The sequence below is a fragment of the Ictidomys tridecemlineatus genome, chromosome 6 (genome assembly GCF_052094955.1).
Source record: "Ictidomys tridecemlineatus isolate mIctTri1 chromosome 6, mIctTri1.hap1, whole genome shotgun sequence".
NCBI classification, from domain to species: Eukaryota; Metazoa; Chordata; class Mammalia; order Rodentia; family Sciuridae; genus Ictidomys; species Ictidomys tridecemlineatus.
Genome location: NC_135482.1, coordinates 60,018,018 through 60,037,848, shown reverse-complemented (window position 1 = coordinate 60,037,848; position 19,831 = coordinate 60,018,018). Strand labels below are relative to the sequence as shown.

General features: G+C 38.4%; 1 protein-coding gene across 2 annotated transcripts; it reads left to right on the top strand.

Moving 5' to 3' along the window:
- The first annotated feature begins 7,498 nt into the window (after positions 1-7,498).
- Neurod4 (neuronal differentiation 4) lies at positions 7,499-18,123 on the top strand. Of its 2 annotated transcripts, XM_078053368.1 has the most exons (3): positions 7,499-7,882; positions 9,972-10,039; positions 14,583-18,123. In XM_078053368.1, exon 3 carries the CDS (start codon positions 14,592-14,594, stop codon positions 15,585-15,587), a length of 996 nt encoding a protein of 331 aa, XP_077909494.1. In that variant the 5' UTR covers positions 7,499-7,882; positions 9,972-10,039; positions 14,583-14,591; the 3' UTR covers positions 15,588-18,123. The 2 variants fall into 2 exon arrangements, with proteins under 2 accessions (XP_077909494.1, XP_005341758.1); XM_005341701.4 differs by lacking the exon at positions 9,972-10,039 and having other exon boundaries at positions 7,500-7,882.
- Positions 18,124-19,831: the final 1,708 nt, after the last annotated feature.

Genomic DNA, 19,831 nt, shown 5'->3' with positions numbered 1-19,831 from the left:
TTTTCCCCTCCTCTCTGTCACCTTGTCTTTCTCTGTTCTCATTTAAATCACTTTTCACTTATAAGGGTCCCAAGCCCCCAGTATCTCTGCATCCCTCCAAACCCCTTCAACACAATCCTTTCCAGCCCATAGAGGGTGAGATAGACTTTTTTCCTTTAACAATGGAGTAAACTAGGATGAACCAGGGAGGGCTGATGTCCCAAAGTCCAGGAATGGGCAACTTTGGTACCTCAGTGATGACCACACAATGTGCCACACGCCAGGTGAAAGAGGCTCTAAAATAATTAATTGGCACTAATTGGTCTGTAACAGGTGCAAACTGTGGCTGTACGGGCAAACCAGAAACTAAGGTTACCCTAGGCATGACTAAATTGGTGTGTTGTCTGTGTGAGTTTATTTAGGGAGGAGGGCAGGTAGGATGCAGAAACTACTCAACCTAGCCACAGGGAATTCCTCTTTATGGTAACTACCTAGGTCCATTACTTCCCTTTATCTAACTAGTTACTTCTTGGAGGAGGTGGGATTCTGGAATGGCCTATTTACTTACTCCATTTTCATTTGAATCTATCCTCCAGGGCTCAGGGATAAAAAGAATAGAATAGAATCAAAATAAACAAAAGGGGCATGAAAATAAGCAGGTGTTCAAAGCATAGCATTCACTCCCTGGCTATTTGATCTCGGACAGGTTAGTCATCTTTCTGTTTTGCTCACAGATATATATCCCCAGTTCCTACTGCATATAGGAAGCACTCAAATATTTCTTGAATGAATAAATTAATGGGCCTTATTTTCCTCATCCATTAAACAAGCGACAGGGATTGGGGATGTGGCTCAGTGGCAAAGTGCTTGCCTAGCATGTGCAAAGTCCTGAGTTTGAGTGCCAGAACTACATTAAAAAAATGTGATATTAATAGCACCCATCCCAAAGAGCTTTTGCAGCAATGCAGGGAAAGTTCTCAACTTAATGTAAAAATTCAGAAATGCTGGCTATATGTGTTTCTTAAGGAGATGATCCATGCAGATTACTGATGAAATAACATTTTGGCAAATGTTAGTCTTCATTTATCTTTACCCTTCCCCCTACTCTCTAATTTTTTTTAGGGGGGAGTGGGTACCAGAGATTGAACTCAGGGGCACTTGGCCACTGAGCCACATACCCAGCCTTATTTTGTATCTTATTTAGAGACAGAGTCTCACTAAGTTGCTTAGCGCCTCGCTTTTGCTGAGGCTGGCTTTGAACTTGCGATCCTCCGGTCTCAGCCTTCTATAATTTTAATCCTTAAAATACTCCCTTTTCACCCCCAAAGGGCAGCACAGCATGGTGTCTTTTGGTTGTCTGACTCCCTATCTTAGCTCATTGATCCCTAGCCAGCATCAGTGTGCCCAGAAATTAAAGTAGTTCTAACTGAGAGAATGGGAGAATAGAGAGAGGGGCAAAAAGTTCAACTAGATAATTGTGGTTGAGGAGTTACTTATTGGAGATGCAGAATGCCAAAGTGTGGCAGGTGGCGCAAGTAGGTGGCTCTTATATTCTTTTGCTATTTTTGTTTCCTTAAAATTAGTGGGAGAATGGGAAAACCCCCTTGGAGAATGAGCCTCAGGCTGATGAACAGAAGCTGGCCTGCTTCTGCAGCCTATTCCCACAATGGTGACCTTTTAACACTCTACTTGGCTGGAATTTTAAAATGCTTCATATTTTATTTTCAGAAGAGATGTTATTCTTTATGCTATATATATTCACAAAACACTCTCTTAAAACTTCAGGTTTAGGGTAAGGTGGGTCTTGGGAAGGCAGGACGGGTGGGAGGGTACTTTCATATTGAAAGAACTTATAGAGACCAGAGTACTAGCATTCACCCCACGTTGTCTTATCAGTTGTAGTGGTAGAAAGACCTTACTGAAGTTGAATCTCAGGTAAGTGAGCACTGTGAGCAAAATTAGCTTCTTCTGAACATATCCTGGACAGTGGATCAGTAGAAGAGGATTCTGCCTCATTAGCTACTTCAGACTGAGTCACCAGACAGACAAAATTAACCATTTTACTTTCACTGTTCCTCCTCAAGCATCCAGAGAATAGATTCTGGATTTAGAGTCAATCAGCAACCAGCTTCAGGATGGCAGCACTGTGTAGTAGCAATAGATTGTTTGTATCCAAATCCCATCGCTGTCACACAGGATGGTGGCAAATGATTTATCCTTTCTGTGGTTCATTATTTCACTTGTAAAACAACAACAACAATAACAACTGTCTCATAAGGTTGTCATGATACAATAAATTAAGGTATGCAAAACATTTAAAATGGTGCTTGACATTGGTAAGTGGTCTATAAGAATTAGCTGGAATTATCACAGATGGTAACTAGTTTCTTCTCATTGGCTTTTGCCTCACTCATCTGAGAATGCCTAGGAGAAGTAACATGACCAGAGCATGAGCATCCTGGTGGAGCAGACCACTTAAAGCCAGCAGAGATTCAAAACAATTGTCCTCAGAATGCCAGAGTTTTCAGTTGTTGCAATAGAGCTTTGATTTTGATCTCCGAGTGCCCTTACCAGTGCTCTGTTTGGGTCTCCCAGAAGACTGAATGCACTCTGAGTGTAGGACTTGGTTGTATTCATATCTTTATCCTAATATTTTTGTATTTTAAATGAAGTCTGGATTCTCAGGAAATCTCCACCGTCCTACACCAGATATTCCTCTGGTTTGAAGAACCACAGCACTGAAGCCTCTTAACTTCAGCTTAAAATTTGTGCCTAAGATTAGGCAAATGCTCCTGAGGCCAGCAGAGAAGGGAAGGTTTGGTGGAGAGATGGCTTATATACTGCAGGGTTTGGTGTTGTGGGCTGTGGCTATGAGATCCTTTTTCTGAAAACTAATTTGGGTATGCGTGGAGGTTGGGACGTTGAAGATAGCATACTTTTGCTGTGTTATAAAATCAATTTCACTCTCACAAGTTATATATGAACAGATTATATGTATACAAAAGAAAACAATCTTCTTTGAATATTACCCAGTCTGAAACTACTTTATGCCAGAAATGAGATAACCTGAGATAAAGACACATTGTTATCAGTTTGCATATGTGTGCATGGACATATAAAATGTATGTATTATTTAATATAAATGTGTACAGTTTAAAAACTAAGTACCTTATATTGAACTTATGATTCCACAAATTGACTTACATTTCTCCCATACTATGTTAGCATGTTTAGTACATTTCTTATTAGTATATATAGAACAACACATGCAAATTAAATGGTATTTCGTTGTTTGGCTGGACCATTGGTGACTTAAGGTATTGATAATATTTTTTTTCACTATTAACAGCAATACTGCTGGGCATGGTGGTGCACAACTTTCATCCCAGTGGTTTGGGAGGTAAAGGCAAGAGGGTTGCAAGTTTAAAGCCAGCCTTAGCCACTTGGCAAAGCTCTGAATGACTTAGTGAGACCTCAAAATAAAATATAGAAAGGCCCTGGGGATGTTGTTCAGTGGTTAAGTACACCTGAGTTCAATCCTAGTATTAAAGAAATAAATAAACAAACAAATAAATAAATAAAAGAAGAAGAGAGGAGGAGGAGGAGGAGGAGGAGGAGGAGGAGGAGGAGGAGGAGAAAAAAAAGCAATGCTCTGCTTAACACCTCTGTTCCATAATGACTCCTTGGGCACACATAGGATTATGTTAGAAAGACACAAGAAGTGAAGTTTTTTGGGCTATATTTATATGTTTAGTTTTTTACCTCTGCCACTATATTGAAATGAATAAGAAGGTTAAGAATAGGAAGTCTTCTTTATCGCTATGTTCTTGGAATATTGCATAGTGCTTGGGGTTTTATATATACATAAAACACATTTTTGGATAAATTAATATAGTGTGACCTTTATTATAATAAAAGGATACTTGGATTGAGATAGTATCTCCATATCTCTATAAAGAAATATGATATTAGCTTTTTCTTGATTTCTAAAGAATGAAAAAAAATCAAATCTAGATATTTGAGGTAAACAATAACTACTACTTAGGGATCATTTGGTAACTTTCAAACACTATCCTAAGTACTTTGCATATGTTATCTGATATGCACTCCTTAGAGAAGGTTATTGGCTATGTGTTATTACCTCCAACTTACAGATGATAAAACTGAGGCTCAGAGAGGTAAATAACTTGTAAATAAAGTTGTGAAAATAATGTATTAGTAAATGGAAATGTTTGGTTTTAATTGGTTCCTAAGTGGCTTTGTTCTTAGGAACTGGGTATAGCAACTGCAGAGAAGGATGATGGGACACATGCCACAGAGCTTTTCAAAGGTATAGGAATTTCCCAACAGATACTCAAATGCAGGTAGTTTTGTGTAGCTGGAGTAAGTCACTCTGCACACTTTGTGAATGCCCAAATGCACAGACCTTGAATGAATGGAATGAGAGAAGGTTGAATCAAGTGTCCACCCCAACAAGGATCAGTAATCTAGGTAGAAAGAGGACACCCACATTTATCACCAGTTTCTATACTTGCTTTTGTCACTAACTTATTTTATTGCCTTGTTCAAAACTGGGACTCAGTCTGTGTACCTTTGAAAAGACCAGTATTATTTACTCTCAAAGGGTAATTGTGACATTTAGCCATGTCACCATCACTGAATGTTAGATTTGGAAGGAACCTGAGAGATCAAAGCCCAACCTGATCCCTGACTAATGGGGAACACGAAGCCTAGAGAAGTTAGGCCACTCATCACAAATGCAGGTTTCCTTACTCCCAAGCCTTTTCTTTCTTTTTTCTTTGACTATACTGCTGCATCACAAGTTTTTGAAAAGAATGAAGGACTTTGCAATTGTAAGAGAGGGTTACTGTATCTCCCCATCATTCTCTAGACTATTCAGAAACTCAGCTGGTAGCTCTATATTTCCCTCCAGTCTTTATTTGGGAGAGTCATGTCACAAATCACTTTGTTTTAACCTGTTTCACAATAATTGCTTTTGAACCTGTATCATTTTGCTACTGGAGTAGTGAACTGCTTGAAGCAAGGACTGTGTTTCCTTTATTTTTGCCCCCAACCCTTTCCACCCAGCCCTGTCCCAACTCGCAGTGCCTAATCTTTGAAGAGCAGTTTCAGGATCTGCTTAAGTTTTATTATGAATAATACAGTAGTCTAATCATTTCTTTCTTGGAAGTTCACTTTTCTACCATCTATAGTTCCTGATTTATATCTCTGGGTCCCATTTGTTTGGCAGCATTGGTTTTAATTCAGCAAAAGTGAGTGGTCTCCCAAGGGAAGGTGAGAAGGAGGGACATCTGGGGACCGTTAGCAACAGGATCTGTGGCTTGCAGCTTAGCACCCTGGGGCCTAATGTCAGACATTGGTCCCAGGTCTTCAGCGTCTGGCCAAAGAAGGCAGCTTCTCCCCCCTTAGGGGCCCACGGGCAGGTCTCCTTTGGGGGTCAGGATTACTGGGAATACTAATTAATTCATTAGTGGGGTTGATGGATTATCAGGCTGTCTCCTGGCAGAGGGTCCTTGGGGGGGGGGGAACAGATTGCTGCCCATAAATCTGCCTGTTGCCTCCCTTCTCTCTGCTTCAATGGCTCCCAGCATCAGGCCTGTGGGCCAGCAACTGAGTGCTGGTCTCATTTTCCCCACTTAGCAGATGGTTCTAACAGGTTAGCTCAGAGCTTTACAAAAAGCAGCAGAGAAAGAGGAAAGGGCTGGGGATTGGCCCTCTGGCCCAAGAACCATGTGGGGGAGGAGAATGAATGCAAATGGCCTTCTTTCTCTTTTCCTAAGGCAGTCACCACCCCTTTTCCTTTGCTGACAGCACACACCCCTCCTGTCCCTTCCTGCCTTCTCAGAGTTCAACAGCCAATAGTGCAATGTCAAGGAGTTGTGACCAGAATGACCCTGATGAAATAGGGTCTCTTAAAGAAAATTCAGTGTCCTCAGTTCCCTCCAATGCTGCACGAGTATGCACACACACACACACACACACACACACACACACACACACACTCTGAATGTATTTTGGAGGCTAATCCTATTATGTTCAGTCCCTTACATCTGTCAGAGGAAGCGCGGAGCCCCTGCAGAATGTTCTGTCTCCACCCTCATTTTTGTCTCAATATGTTCACCTTTCTGTTAATCTGTTATTCCTTCCCTCCCCCTGAAAACTTCACAGGCAGGACACCAACACAACCAGTGCCATCAACTTTTTAATATCACTGGACATGGCTTTTAAAGCTTCATTGAATAACTACACTATACCAGATACAAATTACCCCATAGATAACTTTTCGCTTACCAAAGAGTGAATTTTGATTTGGTTTTTAGAAATCTCCTGTTCCTATCATGTGCTGCTTAATTGTTTGGGAAATGATGTTTATTTTGCTGAGCAGATATTTCCTGAGTAGAGACACAAAAAGATTAGTAAGAACCTAAAGATGTGCTGAAAATGAATAACATCTATGAAAACTGAACAACAACAACAACAAAAACCATTAATCTTATTCTCTGTTTTTTTTTTTTGTGTGTGTGTGTGTGAAGGACAAGAGTCACAGGACACTTGTATCAGAATTTTAAAAAATTGACTATTTCAAGCCTAAGATAGTCTTTAACTTTATTAACAAAACGCTTTTGGGGTTTGAGGTGTAGCTCAGCGATAGACTGTGTGTCTAGCATGCACAAGACCCTGGGTTTGACTCCCAGGGACCCAACAAACAAATAAAGATTATCTTTTGCTTTAATCCTTTGTAATCTTGTGCACAAAACACATTTATTTTTCTCATACCTGTTAGACATATGTGCTAGTTATATTGGTGGAACAAGTAGTTATCAAAAAGGTGGGGGAATTTCCTTTAAGTCAATTTCACTTGCTTTTTTTTTTTAAAAAAAAATAAATTTCAAATGAATAGAAAATTGAAAAATAGTACAATTACTACTATTATATAGCTAAGTACACTAAATATAGTGATAACTGTATAAAATATACTGGATACAGCTCTAGATTCATCTATATTCACAAAGTAAAACAAAGGTTTTAAACGGAAATAAGTTCAGCATGTTGGAGGGTAGGAAGAGGCATATATTTCTTCCTTCTACTTTTAAAACTCTTAAAAAAAAAAAGATGCCAACCTGCGTGCGTAAAGTAGCAACTGCTGATAGGGTGTCCTCGACATATATCTTTCTCTTTTAAAATTCTTTTCAGATGTGGGCCATCAGTTTCATTAGCCTTTAGCTCCTTCTGTTCTCAACCCCCCCTCCCCCATTCAGCTCATCCCGCTGCACTCTGGTTTCTCAGCTCTTTAATCACAAAGGTTTTCAATTCTGTTTTTTATTTATCCCTCAACTTTTGCAACTTTCCTCTGAGGTCCCCCTTCTAGAATCCTATTCCAATTTAAACAAACAGTGGCAAAGTTGTTTCTGGTTAGAGGAGCCCTTTGAAATGGGCGTGTCTTTCAGCTGGGGAGGGGGAGGAGTTAGACTGTGGGCAGCGTCCCTGTCCCTGGTCAGCTGGGAGAGCAATCAAAACTGCTGCAAGTCGAACGCTTTGGCCAGAGCGCAGGAGCTGCCCAGAGGCTGTGGTCCTGAAAGCGCCTCTCCGGGAGCTAACCAAGGACAGAGGTACTGAAGAGACTGACTAAACCAGCTTCACAAAAGCATCAGCCTGAAGGTGTCCTGGAGAAGCATCAGAACTCCAAGGAAAGGATAGAATAAGTGGCAGCCAGAGGAACCAGACCCGGAGGAATCTCTAAGAGATACTCACAGGGTTTAAGATGGATCGCTGAAGGCACCTCTTTCTCCCACGCTCTGCATGGTCAGGAGAACTTGGCTTCTCTGACTGTCCTTCAGGTCACAGCTTTGCAGAGTTCACCCCAGGATCTGCCACTACTGAGGTGAGCCAGAGCAGGAAATGGTGGGGGAGGGGGGCTACTAAAGTTTCTGTGGGAAGTTCCCATAGATGTACAAGAGCTACTGGAGTGAGGTAAGTCTCTTCTGGCTAAGGGAGGAGGGAGTAGGATTTAAGAAACTTGAATTTAGAAGCAGAGGGAGCAAAACATTTAGAAGTACATATAACATTTTAAATAATACTATGGAATTTTATAGCACCTGCCACCCAGAATAAAACTCATAGATACTATAAATCTTTTTATTTTTTATTTTTTTGGTACAGGGGATGGAACCCAGGAGGGCTTAACCATGAGCCACACCCCCAGCCCTTTTTCTTTTTTGAGACAGGGTCTCACTGAGTGGCTTAGGGCCTTGATAAATTCCTGAGTCTGGTCTCGAACTTGTGATCCTACTGTCTCAGTTTCTTAAGCTGCTTACCTGGAATTACAGGTGTGTGCCCCCATACCAGGCATGAAACATTTCTATAAAGCAGAGATTTCAGATTTCCCCTCCATTGCTATCAAACCTATACTTTGATTTTACTAATTCTGAAAAACATCCAAAAGTTTGACTGCTTTTCCAAGGTGGATAGGAATCAGGATAAAAGAAGTGAACCAATCTGCCTCTTGTGCTCACAGCACTTTAGAGTGCAGGGAATAAAGTGGGAGGAAGGGAATGAAAATAAAGCAATGGGAAAAGATCTTGCCGGCTATGGGAGTGGATTCTCACCGCTTCCTCAGTTGGTGTGCTAAAAATTCTTGGATAAGTAGTGGAGGAAATTTCTTTCCCCCTGCCCTTTCAGAAGGGAAATCAGAAAAGAAAGGTTGTCCAAGTATATTTCCCCCTCTTTCTGTCTTACACCCACCATTTGCTCACCCAAAAGTGTATTTAGAAAATACTAATAAATGTAAAATGACCCCCTCATTTTTTTCGACAGATGACATATTGAAGAACAAGGAGGGGAAATTCAAGGAATGAGTAACTTCTGTTAACAAATTTCACTAATAAATTTTGAAGTATGCCATGGTTTTGCTGGATAAAATGTGTGTGCACATCTGCACAGTTATTAATCAAAGGGGAAGTAGAGAGTATAAAAGGGTGAAAAAGAAAAGCCCAGAAGAGCCTAATATTTCCAAGCAGTGTTACTTGTGAGCACCCTGGTTTGTACTCTGTCTTTTTCTTTTGGATTCTGCATCTATGGGCAAAACATTTAGTCTACCAGACCTTTAAATTTTGTAGAAACTGGGTTGGATATTCCCCTTCCTATTGTATTTAGAGTCCTAGGACCAGGAGGTAAAGACTGCTGTCAGCTTTTAAGGTGAAAAACACTGTCCAACCACCACAAACTCACATGTTATCACCTTGTATTCATTTATTCACCAGTTGAAGCTTCTCCAAAACAAAAATTAGTTCAAGTGTAGAAAGCATTCCACGGCTGCTCCGCATGGTAGTAAAGCACAATGACCTTGGCCACAAGGTAGAAAATATTAGGTGTCACAATCCTTGATTATGAGCAAACAATTTGCTAGAAAGGGTTAAAAATGAAAAAAAAAATGGGAGAACAGATTAAATGTGAAACTTCATTGCAGGATCCCAAAGAAAGAAAAAAGTTTGTATATATTGTGTAGGTACATAAGGAAATCCAAATGCCAAGATCAAAGATTAAAATGGACTTTATAAGATCAGAATGCAATGGCTGTAATTCCTACTGGTGAGGCTGAAGCAGGATTTTAAGTTTGAGGACAGCTTGGGCAACTTAGCAAGACTTTGTCTCAAAAATAAATCAAAAAGTGCTGGGGTTGGGGATGTAACTCAGCAGTAGAGCCCTTGCCTAGCACGTGAGGTCCTGGGTTCAACTCCCCATACCACTACCGAAAAAAAAAAAAAAAAAAGGAATATGTTTGCGTGTGTTGGGGGAAGGGGCTAGTTGCTGGTTCTGCTCCCAGCATGAATATTCATTGGTTTTTGTCATATTGGAGTCAGCTTCCTGTATATTTTGAGTGCTATTTTTTTTTGCCTAGGAATTGAGAAAGCCTTTAAATGACTTATCATGATACATTCTGAGATTGTGCTAGAGACTTTCCTTTTCTACAGGTTCCGTAGAACAATTGCCAACATGAACATTTGCAAAATAACTTCACAAAATAAAACTTCTTAATCAGGTAGGAAAGGTAAACATATTATTTACATTTTTCCCTTCAGGGTAAAAGAATTATAATACTTTTCTTGTGCCTGTTTAATAATTGAGTGAAAGGAGAGGGACTTAGTGTTCATGATTTTTCTCAGTATATCACGGAGGTGGTTCATTAATAAGCTAAAAATGACATTAGATTTAGGTGACTATTCTGAAGAGAACCCAGTTAGTTCCTTTCATCAAAACTCAGAACTCTGCCACATTTTCAACACTCAGATTTGGAACTGGGTGTTAGTCTTTTTTCCCCCTACCAGTTCTTTTGATGCCTTCAAAATATCGATGTGGCAATAGAGGAAGTTTTTCTTTACTTTTGAAAAGTTTTAGCTGTTACTTCTATCTGTGAGAAACTTCATCTTCTCCCTAGAGCTCTGCTATTTGGTTTTTGTGGAAGAATCATAGTCCCTATATTCATAACCAAAGGTAACGGTGTCTAAGTGTCCAGGGTTGTCTGTAGTCAACCAGAAGCTTCATGAACCTAGAAGTTTACATGACTAAGAGGAATTGTGCAGCCAAATTTTTCATCTCTGTTATAAAACAAAATGAAAGTAAGGAAGCTGGCCTTTCTGAATGCAATGGGGGAGGGCTAGTCGATCCTGGAGGTGGCCGATAAGAGTTTGGAGTTTTCACAGAAAACTCAGAATATGATATTTAATTTCATTAGGTGGTGGGAAGAGTGGGGATATCAGGACTTTTTTTTAAAAAAATGAGTGTTGAAATGGAGCCATTAGCTTTTATTATCAAGAAATCAACATTAAGCACATATTATAACTATTTTTTTTGTCCAAGTGGCCAGGAAAATCATGGTGAAGTTAAGGAATAATAGTACTTACATGGGATTTATGTTGTCTAGCACTATTTAAAGTGCTTTAAATATATTAACTCATTTTATGCCATGAGTCAGAACTATTATTATTCTTATTTTAAAGAAGATGAGACTGAAGCAGATAAAAGTCATAAAATTTGCCTAAGGTCACATATCTAGTTAGTTGTACAGCTGAAATTTGAACCCAGAAAATCTGGCTTCAGAGTTTGTGCTGTCTAGTCCCATTGAGCAACTGTCAGATGAACTTCTGTGCCAATCAGATGAGGTAATATTCAGGTAATGAGATGCATTAGCTAATGTAGTCTATTTTCTTTACTCATTTGTGGGAAATGATTTTTATTTTTAATAAGTAAATGTATGGAAGTGTATAAGATTTTTAAAAACCCAAGAATAAATGCAAAATAAATATATTGATAATGATAATAAATCATAACATTTAAAATGACAAGCTACTTTCTTATATTTTTATCTTTCTTTTTTTTGGGGGGGGTACTGGGGATTGAACCCAGGGCTCTGTATCAGTGAGATAACCCCAGCGATTTTTATTTTATATTTTGAGACAGAGTGTCACTAAGTTGCTTAGGACCTCACTAAACTGCTGAGAGGCTGGCCTTGAACTTATGATCTTCCTTTCTCAGCCTGCCAAGTCTTGGGGATTATAGGTAGGCACCACTGTGCAAGGTTATTTTTATTTTTCTTAAAAGAATAATATAAAGTACATCTTATCACTATTTTTTCAAAGAGAAAATGGAAGAACTTAGAGCTTCATGTAATGTGTCTGAGATCAACCATGAGGAATTAGAAGAATTGAGACTAGGGTTCATATCTCTATGATTCCAGCTTCCATGCTTTTGAAACCACACTATACTTTAATGGATTCTCTGAAACGAATGGACCAGTACTGATGAGTACCAAGGAATTGAAACTAGAACCCAGCTCTGTTCTTCCCGGAGTCAGTCGAAAATTTGTTGCTCTTTTCATTGGTTTGGACAAAGCCACTTGCTTCTTCTTCTACATAACTACCAACAACCTAATTTTAAAGCAATTCCTTGACTCTTACAGAAACCGTTAAACATGTTAAAGGCTAAGGATGGTCTATTCTATTCTCTTAATCCCAGTTCCTGATCGGGGTGACTATTGACAGATCTCAGAAAGTCCAGAGGTGCAGAGATGGGGATGGTGAAGAATGGCAAATGCCCAAGCTAGAGTGGTATTCAGGGGCGAGTAAGGAGACTCTCCTGTCTCTTACCTTCCTTCTCTTTTCTCCATGCATAATAAGTATGACCAGTGTAATGATGATAATGCAGATGAGAGAAAGAGGAGGAGGAGAGAATGGAAGAGAAGAAGAGAGAACAAGTAGATGAAAGCAATAAAGAACACATTTGGAAGAGGAAGGAATCCTGGGATATGAGAGTTAAAACTGTGCCTTGGAGAACACCTCAGGCAGCCTCCCTTTGGGTCATGGTTGCTCCTGTTGAGTTAGTTCCATCCTTCTCCAACTGCTAAAGTTGAAGCGAATATCTTCCTGTAGATGTAAGGGAAGAAGAAAAAAGAAAAAATGTAGAGCACAGGATTTGAAATCAGAACTGATTTCCTGTCTTGCTCCACTGTCTCTATGTCCTTATATTGCCATCACTAAAATGACCTGACCTACAGTGACTCTGACTATAAAGTGAGCTTGACGATCCCTCTCTCCCTCCAAAGTTTGCTCTAAGAAACATACAAATTAATAGATGCAAAAGTGCCCTGTAAACTTTAAAATGTTGTACAAATATTATTATAGTTAAATGGCAGGGGGAGCATTAGGTTTCCCAAGCCCACTTCACCCTTTTTGGCCTCAGAGTGCACCTGCCCTTGGAAGATCTGTGTTACTTTAACAGAAAGTTAATTAGGTCCTTCACCCTCCCTCTGGATATCTGCCCGAGTTAGAAGTGCAGCTCAGCACACAAGCTCCATCATCCATATTAAAAGTGGGATTTTCTGACTTGGCCTGGGCAGCCAGTTGACCAATAGGTTCCAATGTGTGTTTTCAATAAAGCTGCTTACCCAGGAAGCCTTATTAAGTGAGTAAGTCAAGCTGACATGATTTCCGTGCTGATTAACATGAAACCTAGGCTGTTTTCGCAACGCAGTAACATTAATTATTTATAGGAGGTAAATGAGGTTACAAGGAAAACAAGCTCCAATTACCAGAAACAAATCAAATCATATATTTATATTTTTAAAAGCTATGTACTAATCCCCGCATTCATTGATTTGAGGCTCAAGCTTCAAGGATCAAAAAACATTTATCGTGTTCTCCTCTTTCTCATAATCAAAGGTGATGGAGGGTTTAATGTTTCAAAGACTAGCTGGTAAACCGGGATGCCCCAATGTAGCTTATCAGATCCTTTTATTTGGTAAACTATATGCCTACCAATTGCTCAACACATTTCAAAACAATTCAAACTCTTCCAGAACTGAATGCAAAATACTTACTAACCACCAGTCTGTTCTGTTTTTCAAATAGCAAATTTTGCATAGAAAATTCTGATTAAACAGTATCCATCAGGCAAGTGAATTAAAGTAGTCAGGCTCTTTCTGTGTTTATCTGAAATAGTCCTCTCATGTTCTCCGTCACTCTATTCTGTTTCGTTTAGTATTTGTTTTTGATTTTTTTTTACTTAGTGCAACTATTATGAAAATAAAGTATTTTCATAATAGTTGCACTAAGATTTCTTATATGGGTTTGGTAGATCACCAGCTTGTACTTCTAGGTTGCCATGGTCTTGTCTGATGGTGTGAGTTTTAAGTGCAATGAAAAGAGTTCTCACTTCAACATATGGGCAAAGTTGATGGATGAACAGTGATAACCCTCCTTTGTTTCCATGATCCTTTCAAGACATCATGTCACTAACACCTCTAACACTAGACAGAACACAAGGTGCTTATTAAGAAACAGAATGCTCTTCTGGTAGAGGTGAGATAAATGTTTGATGGTCATGTGGCACACCAGCCAGTTGTGACATGACCATTTCCTAGGAGATGCCTAAAGCCACCAGTTGGCAGTGCCATGGGATATTACAAAGTCCATGAAACACCTCTAAACAGAGATTGACAGTCCTTTCTAAAATACATGCAAAGTAGTCTGAGGATCTTGCTGCAGTTTTTTTGTTTACCTTATGACAGTTTATTTAACTGTTTAATATGCATTTTATTTTGCAACAATAATTTTATATATATTGCATATAATTATAATTATTTTAGCCCTGTATTTCATTTTCAGAAATTTCTCTGTTTGGATGATTTATATGCCCTTTTCCCTTTGTGTTATGAATTTTGGGAAGAAAGAAAACTGTATGTTTGAACTTGTATACCATTTATTTTTGTTTAAAATATCCATGAGATAAAGAAACTGAAAATAGGCATGAACATTTCCATGTTAAGTTTCATTTTCTTTAAATATAGTTGATTTTATATATATATATATATATATATATATATATATAGTATAACTAGATAAGTGTTCTGCGCATTTCTTTGAGCGTGGATTATTATTCATTTAAAGTGGAGGAACTTGGACATGATAATTATGAATTGAATCCCAAAGCAAATTCCGGACTCTATGCCCAAAAGATAATAAGAACGTTTAGTTTAGAATCAAATCAGGTATTCACAGGAATTAACTTTCTCTGTCTCCATTTTCTAGAATCTGGAAATGGCAAAAACTTTTGTGAAATCCAAGGAGATGGGGGAGCTGGTCAACACACCATCCTGGATGGACAAAGGTCTGTGCTCTCAAAATGAGATGAAGGAGGAGGAGAGAAGGTCGGGTACTTATGGGGTGCTTGGCAGCTTAACTGAAGAGCATGACAGTATTGAAGAAGAAGAAGAGGAGGAAGAAGATGGGGAGAAACCTAAGAGAAGAGGTCCCAAGAAAAAGAAGATGACCAAAGCTCGCCTTGAGAGATTCAGGGCTCGAAGGGTCAAGGCCAATGCTAGAGAACGAACCCGAATGCATGGTCTGAATGATGCTCTGGATAACCTCAGAAGAGTCATGCCATGCTACTCTAAAACCCAAAAGCTTTCCAAGATAGAGACTCTTAGACTGGCCAGGAACTATATTTGGGCTTTGTCTGAAGTCTTAGAGACTGGCCAGACACCTGAAGGAAAGGGCTTTGTGGAGATGCTCTGTAAAGGACTCTCTCAGCCCACAAGCAACCTGGTGGCTGGATGCCTTCAACTGGGCCCTCAGTCGGTCCTCCTGGAGAAGCATGAGGAGAAATCTCCTATTTGTGACTCTACCATCTCTGTCCATAATTTTAACTACCAGTCTCCGGGGCTCCCCAGCCCTCCATATGGCCATATGGAAACACATCTTCTTCATCTCAAGCCTCAAGTATTTAAGAGTTTGGGAGAATCATCCTTTGGGAGCCATCCACCTGACTGCAGTACACCTCCTTATGAGGGCCCACTCACTCCACCCCTGAGCATCAGTGGGAACTTCTCCTTGAAGCAAGATGGCTCTCCTGACCTGGAAAAATCCTACAGCTTCATGTCACATTACCCCGCTGCCAACCTCAGCTCAGGGCATGTGCATTCAACTCCCTTTCAGGCTGGTACCTCTCGCTATGACATTCCCATAGACATGTCCTATGATTCCTACCCCCACCACAGTATTGGGACCCAACTCAATACGATATTCACTGATTAGGGCAGTAAGACCAGCATTTCAGAGAATGATGTGGAGATATTTCCCATAATTCAAGTGGTTGAGCTAAAGATTCAAAGACTTTAAAGAAACCCTATGGATATTCATCAAACACAATAGGGCTAGATCATTTAGGGTCTCCTACATCTGTCCCCCTCTTTGCTCATCTGCTTTTCACATTTTATTGATTCCTTTATTTAAGGTCTTCAAGTGAACTTTTTGGTGACTTACAACACTGTAAGAGGCTGAACTGAGTGAGGACTTAGGCCCTAGGATCACGGTGCCAAGAACTCATTGAATAACCTATGCTAATTAATTTTCCATTTCTGGTGTTTGTTTATTTACTAATAATATGAAGCAATTGTTCTAAGTCCAGATGATTTTAATGACTTTCACAGTTCTGGAATTATATAACTTCAGTGATCACTCTCAGAAATTTCGTAAAACTGAAAAAAGAAAAATAAAGCAATAATAGGAAATGGATAGTATATGTGGGATGATCAAATGGAGTTGCCAAAGGGACCCCAAGGTGCATATCTGTTGACTCACAGAATGCAGTTCGTTTGAACTTGATGACACAACTTTGTATCAATCTAAAAATAGCTTCCAGAGGCTAACATTCTAACTTGGTTGTAACTGTGAATAACAAAGTATGTTCTTGAAGAGATTAGCTCCATTTCTCATTGGACTGAAAGTTGACCATATCTTCCTTAGTGATTTGAGAACCATAATAGAGGCCTCATGCTAACTTCATTCTTGATAATATTTCAAAAGCACTTTTTCAGTACTAGAGGTAGAGCAAGAGATTCTTTGAAATCTCAGACTTCTATGACCAAGAGAACATAGAGAAGTCACCTAGATAATTTCATGGCCTGCATGACTAGGGAACTCGAAATTCTGACCATGTTCAGGTTCTGCTCTTGGAATCAGCACACAACACACGTTTTAGAGCAATAAAATAACTCTTGGCTACACCAACTACCATCATTCAGGGACTCTCTATAGCTCATACTTTCCCATAAGAAAACCACTAAATCTTTCCCTAGGAAGATGAATTTCATTTGGTTAAAGTAAATATGATTAAAAACACTGACCTCTATCCACACTTATATATTTTTCAGAAGCACAAACACTATTCAATTTATTGACCAAGTTTGATTTTTTTCCAATATAAATGCAATTGCTTCTCTCCCTCTCACTAATTGTTACCCTTTCCTTATTTCTAAGATATAATATGCTATTACGTATTACACACAACATTTCAAGTGACAAGACATATGAATTCAGAAGTGAAATCTAAGGTCAGTGAATACTTTTATCAGTCTGTAGCTTCATCACAGGGTTAGTCCAATCAGCAGGATGTAGATTTCTATTTATGTAAATTCTTTTTCCTTTATATTAACACTTACTCTGTCAAGTTTACCTTATCAGAGAAATGAGATCTGAGAAATTTTACTATCCTGTTGAATCTGCTAGGACAATTATTTAGAATCAAACCAAGAGTATATATGGCTTATTTGATATTGGATCAAGTCCTGCTCCTGCCACAGACGAAAAGTTTAGTGATGCAGGGTTCACTGATAGGGGCTGATGTATAAAATCGATATGACAGATTAGTGCGTCATTTTCTACAGCTCAACCGCTCCCTAACATCTGCCAAACTTTATGTATATCTTATCTTTTTACCTTTCTTATTTATTCTCTGTGGGTTAAGTTATTTCATTTCCATTTATCTTGCAGCACTTACTCTGCTTTATTTTGCACCCTTGGTTTGTAAATCCATTTGAAAAGTAGCTTTGCAGAGAGATCTACCAGCCACCAAAGTGGCCCCCCTCATCATGATCTGTCCTAGTGGGAATAGGCAAGTAAAGTGATTTCTAAAGCAACCCTATGTGCTTTCCAAGTATATCTGGTACTTACCTTCGTGAGGGGGTGTGAGAGGATCTATCCTTAAAGTTAGCATTTTCTGGCATTTATGTTTGTAGATAATGAATGTTGTCTGAGTTATTTATTAGAAATTATTTATTTAATTTATTTCTCCCTTCCTTTTATGCAAATTCTTTGGGCCCCATAGATGTGCTTGCAAACCCTCCCTGAGACTTCATTTGGACAGAAACTCATCAGTTTGCTAGACAGTTCTGAGTTTTGGAGTAAAGGGAAAGGAGGAAGTTAGTTCATAATTATTTTATTAAAAACTAGCAATAATTTGAATGGCTTTGCAAGTTATGGTTTTTAGATTTTCCCCCCCCCCCTTCAATGTAAGATGGGCCAGAGTTCTTTTCTGGGAACCTATTGTTTATGCCTTTGGAGAGTATAGTCCTCATGAACAAGGCCTCCTGGGGACTGTGCAGAGGGATTAAAGTTTAGAAATGCAGTAAGCTTGGAAAGAACCTATTCTCTAATTCAGTCTTGTCTCATTATTCTGGGGATTCTTTTTTGGATAAAGCAAAGCAATTGTTTAAATCTTTTGTTTTTTTTTAAAAAAATGACTGTTTTTTTCCTTTCTTCTAGCAGAAATAAAGCTGTGAGTCTTATTAGACATTGTGTTGTGTTGTTTGTCTTAAGAACTTTCTTCATTCTCCTCTGTTTATTTTCTTGGGCTCTCTGTTTTGAAAGAAGCAAGCAGAATGTAGGATACTTTGGTATTTTTATTTCATATTTCAGTTATCTTGCCAAAGATTTGAAAGTTCTAAATTAAGTGGCTAGAAGTCTGGAAGCACTAGTCTCTGCTGCTCATACAATAAAATATACAGTCTGTATTTGAGAAAAGAAGAAGCTTACAGTTTACAGAAATCTTTAGGGCTATTGGTAGTCTAAGCTATTGGTAATCTAGAAGTGAATCATGGGAAGATGGACTATTATCTACAACTTAAGTGAGCCCATCAACTTTCCAAAAAATTATGAAGTAGTTTTTTTTTTTTTGGCAATTGCCTTTTAATAACTCTTGATTTTTTTTCTTTCAGTTTTTTCTAGCTAAACTGTTTCAGGGTCAATTCTTACATGCATATAATGCTGATTATAAAGAAATAATAATAATGATAAAAACATAAATAAAGTTGGTTAACAAAGAAGGAAATTTGCTTAAAATACTTAAGAAACAAAAAATATAGAATAAAAATAAATTCTCCCCTCTCATCTTTCACCTGCTAGATCCTGTTCCTCAATTAGAAACTACTTTAAAAACATTTATTAGTTAATAGAGATCTTTTATGTACATACAAACAAATATTAGTTATATTAGACACAAATAATAAGGTATATTATTCTGTTACTTTTTCTACAAATAATAATAGAATAATATTGTTCTGCATATTGCTTTATGAAATTTCAAGCACACATCTTAGGATATTTTCATATTTAACAAAATTTTTGTAATTTTTTTGTCATAATTGGCCAGTGTTCCACATTAAAATGGTATAATTCATGAAGTTAAATTGCATAATTTAGATTTTTTTAATCTTTTGCAATATTGAATGAGTGATTTGTACATATGTCATTTACCTCTCAAGAGAGTCTTTACTTTGCAAAAAATATTCCAAAGAAACAAAGGATAAACTGACAGATAAATACAATTCTATCTCTGAGTTTTTGGATGCTTACCTCATAATGTCACTTTTCTAAATGATGTACTTGTATGAATTCAGTCAGCCCTAAAGTACAATTACAATTACAATCCTTAGAAGGTAGTCACTATATTATTCCCATTCTATAGAATAGGAAGCTAAGGCAGAGTGACTTTTTCAAATTGTTGTGCTAGTAAATAAGCCAGAATTTGAACTAGTTGGTTTACCCCCCAAATTTGAAGTGTTTCCAGTGCTTGTTTGCTTGGTAGGTACAGAGAATGTCATATTTGCCCAATGTTAGAGTTGGTGAAAATGGAGTGGCTGTTTGGCACCCCTAAACTTATCCTCTACATATGGTACCCTGCTGCATCTCTGATCCAGTCTGATTCATTCCCAGGCCCTACAGTGGAACCTGAGAGAAGATTTCCCTGTGACAAGCTCAACTTCCTATTGGCTTTTGCCTATGTAGATGATGTAGATGTAGGCAGAGCCCAGATCAGAGCCTTACAGCTTGAAAATGCTCTTCTTTCAGAGGCTTAAATACATTTCATGTTTTCACTTTACATAACTTTAGAGTTCAATAAAAATGTTTTAATAGGAATTACAGATTGAAAATCAAAAAATATTTTATTCACACAAAAACATCCTATTTTTGGATTAAGTTTACTATTTTGATATTTATAT

Bases quoted from the DNA above. Each gene is read 5' to 3' on its own strand.
- Neurod4 (XM_078053368.1), top strand. From the start codon at position 14,592: ATGGCAAAAACTTTTGTGAAATCCAAGGAGATGGGGGAGCTGGTCAAC.